The sequence below is a fragment of the Gossypium raimondii genome, chromosome 13 (assembly GCF_025698545.1).
Source record: "Gossypium raimondii isolate GPD5lz chromosome 13, ASM2569854v1, whole genome shotgun sequence".
In the NCBI taxonomy this organism is placed as follows: domain Eukaryota; kingdom Viridiplantae; phylum Streptophyta; class Magnoliopsida; order Malvales; family Malvaceae; genus Gossypium; species Gossypium raimondii.
The window spans coordinates 34,194,064-34,203,418 of record NC_068577.1 but is presented as its reverse complement, the minus strand read 5'-3'; the positions used below and the strand labels follow the sequence as shown (position 1 = coordinate 34,203,418).

General features: G+C 32.2%; 1 protein-coding gene across 2 annotated transcripts; it reads left to right on the top strand.

The window, feature by feature from the left end:
- The first annotated feature begins 3,994 nt into the window (after positions 1-3,994).
- Positions 3,995-6,796, top strand: LOC105784233 (probable protein phosphatase 2C 73). Of its 2 annotated transcripts, XM_012610049.2 has the most exons (6): positions 3,995-4,220; positions 5,237-5,536; positions 5,626-5,934; positions 6,023-6,140; positions 6,224-6,447; positions 6,530-6,796. In XM_012610049.2, exons 2-6 carry the CDS (start codon positions 5,303-5,305, stop codon positions 6,710-6,712), a joined length of 1,068 nt encoding a protein of 355 aa, XP_012465503.1. In that variant the 5' UTR covers positions 3,995-4,220; positions 5,237-5,302; the 3' UTR covers positions 6,713-6,796. The 2 variants fall into 2 exon arrangements, with proteins under 2 accessions (XP_012465503.1, XP_052481938.1); XM_052625978.1 differs by having other exon boundaries at positions 3,996-5,536.
- Positions 6,797-9,355: the final 2,559 nt, after the last annotated feature.

Here is a 9,355-nt window from a genome sequence, read left to right as displayed (position 1 = left end):
GTAAAAAGTAAAGTATATATATTAAATATCAAAACTAGGCATATTAGAGGACCAAATCTGATATTTAACAATTTTATAAAATGCAAAAAGAGGTTATATAGATTATCAATTATTGATGATTTAACTTAAAAATATGCGGAGTAGGGCAACTGTCAATCATTATTTGCTTTTCAATATTTCCATAAACGGTATGTATACTCTTTAACTTTTACATCATAATAAAATAAATAAATAAATTTCCTTAAAAAACAAAAAAAAATTAGGAATTGGTCCCGAATGAAACTAGAGGCGATCATGGGTTGGGCTATTCGGCCCGGCCCGGCTGTCAGCCTGAAAAATAGGAGGGTTCCGGTAAAAATATAAGCCCAAAATATGGGTTTGGGCAAAAAAACGGGGCCTGTTTCAGGCCTCGGGTAAAACTTTTTTGGCCCAGGTCTGGCCCGAATTATATATTAAATATATATTTTTTATTTTTAATCAAATATATATATTAAATATATATACTTTTTTGGTGTTGTAAAATTTAATATGGGTCAGGATGGGCTCGGGCTTAGCAATTTTCTTTGGGCCGGGCTTAGATAAATTTTTAGGCTCATATTTCGGGCCGAGGCCGGGCCTAAAATTTTGTCTAGGCCCGTCCCGGCCCATGATCACCTCTAAATGAAATCCGTAAAACTGATTTAAAACCAATATAAAATAACTTTTACACATTTAATTTTATAAAAAACTATTTTAATAATGTATTTAACTTTTTATCTTTTTTTAATCTTTAAAATTAGATGTTTTTATCAAATCATTTCAAAATAGAAGTGTTTTTTAATTTTACATGACATACGCGGGTATGTTGAAGTGTACTCTGCTACATCACCCAATAAAAAAACAATTATTCAAACACGAGATGAGACGCATGTAAAATAATAACACAAAAACTCAATTATTTAGAGGTTTCCCATGATGGAGAGGTGCATGTTACCGACATGGATGGACTGTACTGTGGAAGGGGTCCCAAACAAAGTGACCAATCTTCAGCCTCTTCAGTCCGGACGAGCCGTTGTGGTCAATACCCATCACATTTCTAGGTGGGAATGGGCCATTGCCTTAAAAACCATGCCCTTTCTCTCACCTCCACATCTTGTAACTGCATATAATTCAACAATAAACAAATTATTGATGGAAATACCATAATTCTAGCCATATATATTCGACCTCGGGTTAGTAATAGAGCTTTCGTAACCTCGTATAAGACCCGAGAATAAATACGAATCGTTTTATACACATGTTTGACTTATATCTGGATGTTTTGATCATAGTTGCTCCGACAACTAATATGACACCTTGTAACTCGGACCTGGTGATTGGGTCGGGTATGAGATGTTACATGTAAGATTGAAAATTTAAAATTTAAAATGTATCAGAACTAGTGATGATCAAATTGAAAAATATGGACAAAATCCATAACTTATGTATTGTACATACCTAATAACATAATTTGATCTAATGAATTTATCTACTATCCATCGGTTAAGATTAAAATTTTAAAATTCAAAATATACAAAAACTAATAATAAGATATGAACATTTATTATATTGAGCTTTAGCATGGGAATTTATGCGAATCTTTCAGTCAAATGAGAAGTATGATATTATATTGGACATTGAGATTTGGCATGATTGAGACTGTACCTAAGATTTGGTTAATTAAAGATCGACTTTGCTTTTGAGTCATCAGCTGGAAATGCAACAAACACCATAGTCAGGCACAAACAAACCTGTAAGAATCTATAAAAGCTATCCCAATGCTTAGGAGAGGTTAATTGGAAATTGAGCATGGCTAATTTTTAGCCAAATCAGCGAGGTCTTTTAAGAAGGTAATTATAGTAAATTAAAATGATTTTTAATTTAAAATATTAAAAAGATAACAATTTATTTATATTGAATTGGTTACATTTATGTACTCCTATAGTATTGTGTTAATTTCTTTTTGCATTCAAAGTGTCATGAATGCTAATAATTCATTTTATGCATATTATGTGCATGCATGTTGTATTTATGTCATTCTTATGATGTAGTGTTATGTTGGGTCTGTAATTTATCATGTTGATATTATATTTTTACTATGATGCTGCTTAACATCTAATTTTATGATACATTCATGCATCGATGTCATTTGTTAATTGCAATTATTTTCCATATTAGTTCATTTGGAAATTGGTAACGTGGTATGAAAATGAAAGTTCCTATGGAGTTGGAGAACATTGACTAACATCATACATTAAAGACAGCAACATAAGTGTTGGCCAAAGATTAGCTGTTTTTGTTGCTGCACTGTGTTTGACCCATTTATCAATTAATTTGGTATAATTATACACATAAAATCCTAAAAAACACAAAATAATATTATATCAATAATTTACAAGAATTCAAATCAAAATTTCATATATAAAATTACACAAAATCAAAATTCATGTATACTATTATTACACATTAAACCATAGTTCATGTATAGTTCTGGTATTTATCCCTTTTATTTTTCATAATTAATCTTTCTAACTTACTTACAACTTATAATTATACTCAATGTTAAATTTAGCTCTCAATGTTTACATCTTTTGTCAATTTGGTTGTTTTTTTTTTTGCGCCAAATTTAACCCTCAACTTTTCAGAAAAAGAGTTAGATCGCTCTTTTTAACTGAAATGTTGGCTAAAATATTAATTTTTTTAATAATATTGGTGTGACAGCTTGCATGGCAATCCACATGTACTTTCATGTTGCCATGGTACTATTTCTCGTATATGCCATTGTCAACAAATAATTTTAAAAAAATCAAAATATTAAAAGTTCATAAAATTAAAAATAAAATTAACATGAAATATAAGTGAATTGTCATTCAAGCTACCATATTTAAAAATTAATTTTTAGTCAAGATTTTCGTTAAAAACAACAAATTAACTTTTTTTTTGAAAAGTTGATAGTCAAATTCGACATTTTTTTAAAAGATTGAGAACCAAAATTAACTAAAAATAAAGATTAAATTGAAAAAGAAAACATAAACATTCAAGGTTAAAATTGAAGATTATACCTATACTCAATCAATCATTATAAATGTTGAATTAATAATTAATTCAATCGAAAATAAATTTAAATCAAATTGATATATAATAAAATTCAAAAGTTCTAACGTCCCTTCTTCAAGTCGAGGTTGCACTAGCAATAAGATCATTAGATGCTTATTATTATTGTTAAAAGAAATACAATAGTTTTAAATGTTAAGGTAAACTATAAAAATAATTAATTTTGTTTGTCTCAGATTACATTTTAGTCACTTATATTTAAAATGTTATGTCTTAGTCACTTGCACTATCGTTTTGTTACGAAGTGGTCACTCTACCGTTACCTCCATAACGGTGGTCCTACATGGCAGCCCAAGTAGATTTTAAATGCCAATTTGAATGTCCTACATGGCTGTCCAAATTAAATTTATTTAATTAAAAACCTATTTTCATCCAAAAAACTAGACATCCAAGTTGGCATTTGAAACTCATTTGGACTGCCATGTAGGATTGTCATTAGGGAGGTAACGGAATTTAACGGTAGAGTGACCACTTCGTAACAGAACGACTAAAACATAACATTTCAAATATAAGTGACTATTTTTATAGTTTACCCTAAATTTTAATGATCATATTTATGCTACTGAAATGATACAAGATGTGATTAATGTTGTAGAGAGCAACACCAAAATTCAAAATTTGTCATTCTCATGTTTCCTCCAATTTTTATAATATATATATGTAAAAAAAGTATTATTAAACTCCACAAGAATCTACAATTAAATTCTAGTAATCTTTTTATTCAAAAATTAATGCTTGAATTGCATGTGAATAAATTATAAAACACACCAAATCATGAGCTGTATCTAAATAAACCAAATTCAAACCTCATATTATAAAAAGGGAAACCAAAAGAAAGCTAAAGGAGCTTATAAAAGGTTTAACGAAAAAGGGCAGGGCAAAAAAAATGTTGTCGGATAAGGAAGGCAAAGAAGGAAGTCTGGGTTTTTAACTTTAACGTTCTTAGAACAGAAAAATGGAAGTGCTTGTGCTTGCTACTTTGCATCTACAAAGCTTGCTGCTTCTTTTGTTTCTTTATTCTTCTTCACAGATAAGAATTGGAGCTTAAAAATCCAGAACCAAACGAAGGAATTTTTCTTTCTTTTTAAGTATGCCCATCTTTTCTCATCCCTCTCCATCTTCTACCTCTCAGTTTCTTAGCTTTTCTCGTAAAGATCAAGTCATCACATTCTGGTTGCTTGCATTAGCTTCCCAGTCTAATTACAGCTTCTCTTTTCCATTTTTCTGGGTTTGATCTTGGTGCATTTTTTCTGTCTGGTTGGACTGGCTTTTGTTTGATTGCTGAGAAAGTGAAAGAAAAGCCTGGTTTCTGGATTTGTGAGAGAGAGAGAGAGAGAGAGAGAGAGAGAAGGAAACTATGATCAAATCTTAGTACTCGACATTAATTTATAGGTATCATCAGAGAAAAACTAGTACTACGATTTAATGTGCAAATTTTAAAGTCGTGTTACCCCAGTAACTTTGCACGTTAAATTTTATTTTTCTTTGATTTTCTGGAAAATCGAAAATATATCATATTATCTAAGGAAAAACAGAAAGCTCTTCCTTTCAGTTTTTGCCTTTACCATAAAGGGAAATTTCAACTAACTTGATGTTCTAGTGAACTCTAGATTTCCCTTTTTTTTTTACTTTTCAAGTGGCCACTCACCTGTCCTTGAACATACTACAACTTTGCAATTTCTGGTTTGCCCTTTTGTTCCCATTATCCTCTCTCAGCAACCAAACAGACCTGTTGATGGGGTATAGCCAGCTAAGCCTCAAGTATTGAGTTTATCTATTTACTAGCCGGCACTTGTTTAGCCTCTTTCAAATTTCTATTAGAGTTCCATGTCATGATGAATATTCTCTGTAAAGTGTTTCACATTAACAACAGGTTCTAATTTTTTTACTGTTATTAAATTGTTAGATTCCTACCTTTCTGAGTCGGATTATGTCTTTTCTTGGCTAACTGTATTACTCAAGTTCAATGTTCTTTTTACCTTCTACCTACTATGTCTGGAGCAAGGGTTTAAAGAAAACAAAAACTAGAAAAAGAAAGTATTCCCAAGGCTTCTTTTACTTGTCTGTAACTTTATGTCACTATTTATTTGTTTTCCGTGGGCAGACTTTGGATCTACAATAAGGAAAGCAGGCTCTTTTTTTTTCTGTTTTTGGTAGTGGGTATTGAATAATGAGGCAATTTTCTTCCATGTTCAATGGGTTAGCAAGGTCAATAAGAGGGAAAAATTCAGGGAATGGTGATGGAAAAGAAGCTGCTGAGGCAATGGCAAGGGATGCAAAGAAAAATGACCTGATTTTGAGGTCTTCTGGTTCTGTAAATGTCGATGGTTCCAACAATTTGGCCTCAGTTTTCTCCAAGAGAGGCAGGAAAGGAGTGAACCAGGATTGTGCCATTGTATGGGAGGTATAAAACATTGAGTGTTTACTTTGTATACCTTGTAAATTGACTCCCTTTTATGATTCATAAATGTGGCTTTTGTTTACTCGGAATAGGAATTTGGATGTCAAGCAGACATGTTGTTTTGCGGCATATTTGATGGGCATGGTCCATGGGGTCATTTTGTAGCCAAAAAGGTTCGAGAATCAATGCCTTCATCGCTGCTTTGCAATTGGCAAGAAACTCTAGCTCAGGCATCCCTCGACCCGGAGATCGATTTAGAGTCTGATAAAAAGCATCAGAGGTTTCATATATGGAAGCATTCGTATCTGAGGACTTGTGCAGCAGTTGATCACGAGCTGGAGCAGCATAGGAAGATCGATTCCTTTTACAGTGGAACAACTGCCTTAACAATTGTCAGACAGGTAAACTAAGCTCTTATTATGGCATACTCTGGGTATTTGCTTCAACTATTATGATATTTGAGAATAATTTGACATTTATATTGGACAGGGTGACCTCATATATGTAGCCAACATTGGTGATTCTCGGGCTGTTCTGGCTACAACATCAGATGATGGAAACTTGGTTCCCCTTCAGCTTACCGTCGATTTCAAGCCGAATTTACCTCGTGAGTTCTCGCCACACTCTCTAAAACTGTTGGAAAGAGAAGCCATTAAGAATCCTTATGTTTTCGGTTGATGTTGCTTGCAGAGGAGGCCGAGCGAATAGTTCAGTGCAAAGGTCGAGTTTTCTGCCTGCATGATGAGCCAGGGGTGCACAGGGTTTGGCTACCTGATGAGGAGTCACCAGGGCTGGCGATGTCGAGAGCTTTCGGGGACTACTGCATAAAAGATTACGGTCTTATTTCGGTTCCAGAAGTCACACAAAGACATATAACCTGCAGAGACCAATTCGTGGTGCTGGCTACCGACGGGGTATGCATATATAACTAAGGGTTTGATCAAAGTTGATAAAATGGCAATGCTGTTGATCTGTGACTAAAGCTTTGTTCTGCAGGTATGGGATGTTGTATCCAATCAGGAAGCAGTTCAAATAGTATCTTCGACACCGGACAAGCAGAAAGCAGCTAAGCAGCTAGTGGAGTATGCAGTCCGGGCTTGGAAAAAGAAGAGGAAGGACATTGCAATGGATGATATTTCAGCCATCTGCCTCTTCTTCCACTCTTCTCCCTTATCTTAGCATGAAATTAATATTGTTAGAACTTCAAAATGCTGTCATGTATTGTATTAATTTCCAAGTTCAATGTAGTTTATCATGTCCATATCTTGTTCTGCTCATGCCATTTTCCTCCCTACTCTAATAACAATATGTCTATCCACTATGATTGCGAATACGAGATAGAGCTACTAAGTTAGAATCAGGATTTGATATTCAGTTATATAAGTTGAATAGGAAAAACAATCAAAATTTCTAATTATTATAAGAAGTGGTGGTGGACTGTCAACCTGCTGTGCGGCAGAAGAAAAGAAAACAAGGATGTGTATGATGATAATGGAAAACTATGCTCTCCCACTACTTACTCCAAATATATTTATGTTTTACATTTGTATTTAATAAATATTTCTATTTAAAAAAAATTAAAAACAGCTTTCCGAAAATAACTTTTGAAAGATGGATTAATTTTCTGAAAAATTTGATATTTTTTGGTGTTTAAAATATTTTGGGTAAAATATTTTTAATTGTTTACCATATTTTCCTAAAATCATTATCTAAAACTAGTTCTTAGTGAAACAAGTTTAGACATATTCATGGGTCGGGCTGAGCCATGGCTCAAAATTTTTTTAAAAAAATTCATACTCGGACTTGAGCCCTGACTGACTCAACTTGCCCATATCGCTATTTAAAAAAATAATAAAATAATAAAAATATATTATTTTAAATTAATATTTATATATTATAAAAAATTTAAAATAAAAACATTTAATTTTAAATTGGGGTGGACCAACCCGGCTTGAGGGGATAAAATCTATGCCCAAACCCGCTCAAGTTAAACTAGGCCAACTAGGGGTGAGCAAAACTCGATTCGACTCGAAAAAATCGAAAAAAATTCGAATTTCGAGTTAAACGAATCGAGTTATTCGAGTTAATCGAGTTATTCGAATCAACTCGAATTTTTTTTTTTTGAATTTCGAGTTCGAATCGAGTTGAGCTTTCGAATTCGAATAACTCGAATAATTCGAATAATTCGAATATCAAACTATAATATTTTACATTTTTACCCTAAACTCCTAAACTTTTTTACTTTTCCCTCCAAACTTTTACTCCTTCCCACTTTTCCCCCAAAACTTTTACTCCCCTCCCCTCCCAACCCCCCAATCTACTCAAAATCCATTTCCCACCAAAATTTTACTCTTCCATTTTCTTTTTCTCAAAATTTTACTCCCAAAAACCCTCAAAACCTTTTATTTTTCCCCAAAATTTTTATTCCCTTCCACTTTTCCCCTAAAACTTTTATTCTCCTCCCATCCCACCTCCCATCTACCCCAAACCCTCCCCTCCAATTTTTTAATATTTTCCTCCAAAATTTTACTCCCTATTTACTTTCCTCAAACTTTTATTCCACAAAACTTTTTATTTTCCCCTAAACTTTTACTTCTCACCATTTACTCTCAAATAAAAATCTAAATTATCCAAAAAAATTACTAAACATAAATAGTAATAATTTTATTTATATATGCTATTTATATTATTAAATTAAATTTCACATTTTATATTATTTATATTATTGAATTGTTTAGTCATATTGAATATTTATATTAAAATTGAATTCTTAATTATGCCATAAAATATTCGTGTTAAAATTTTATATTGGTATCAATTTCACATTTTATTTTTAAAATAACTTTTATTAAAAAATCATATTTTTATATTTAATATATTTTTAATTCCAAAATACATAGTGACAAGAATCAAGATAATTGAAACAACTAAGCAAACAAATAAGCTAACCAGTATATAAAACTTAATAAATAAATTATGAGGTGATGAAATTAATAAAAAATTTGATTAAGGTGGACAAATTTTATTACGATAGGTGACAATGGTTACAAGGACCCAAAATTATTTTTTAAAATTTAACTCGAACAAATATATTCGATTCGATTCGATTCGAATTTCATCTCACTCGACTCGATTCGAGAAAACTTCAAATAAAGTTAGGATGATAAAATGAGATTCGAAAACTCGATTAACTCGAAAATTTTCGATTCGATTCGATCGAATGCTCACCCCTAAGGCCAACCACCCAACTCATGGATAGGTCTAAAACAAGCACCACATAAATATATTTGTTAGAAAATATTATAGTAGCATCTCCTTTTGACAATGAAAATTTGTTTTATAATAATTAATATCATATATAAACTTAATAATAAATAGAACCTAATTAAAACTTAATTTAAATTACATATATTAGATATATAAGAGTGGATTGCGACACATTAATATTTGAAGGAATAAATGAAGCTACACATAATTTAAACATGCACTTATATTTATATAATTAAAATATTGATACTTTTCTTCCTTTTCTAAAAAAACCAAGAGTACTTTGCCGAGAGTCCTAGAGAAGGCAGTAACTGCTGCGGCTTGGGATGGGGGAAAGTGGTGGTGACGGTAGAGAGAAGAGGGATGAGATTTCCCTCCTAACAGAAGAACTTATTCAACTATCTATCAAAGGGTCGAAGGTGGTTCCGAGTGTGAAACCAACTCTGATTTGTACAATTTGGACAGAGAAGCTTTACAACCTGGAGAGTTTTAGGGCACAGATGAAGAGCATATGGAAAACAAAAAAGAAGTTTGAGATTCAGACGGCAGGGCAAA

Excerpts from the sequence above, each read along its gene's own strand:
- LOC105784233 (XM_012610049.2), top strand. The coding sequence starts at position 5,303 with ATGAGGCAATTTTCTTCCATGTTCAATGGGTTAGCAAGGTCAATAAGA. Across the intron at positions 5,935-6,022 it reads CCTTAACAATTGTCAGACAG|GGTGACCTCATATATGTAGC; the intron begins GTAAACTAAGCT and ends TATATTGGACAG. Across the intron at positions 6,141-6,223 it reads TTTCAAGCCGAATTTACCTC|AGGAGGCCGAGCGAATAGTT; the intron begins GTGAGTTCTCGC and ends TGTTGCTTGCAG.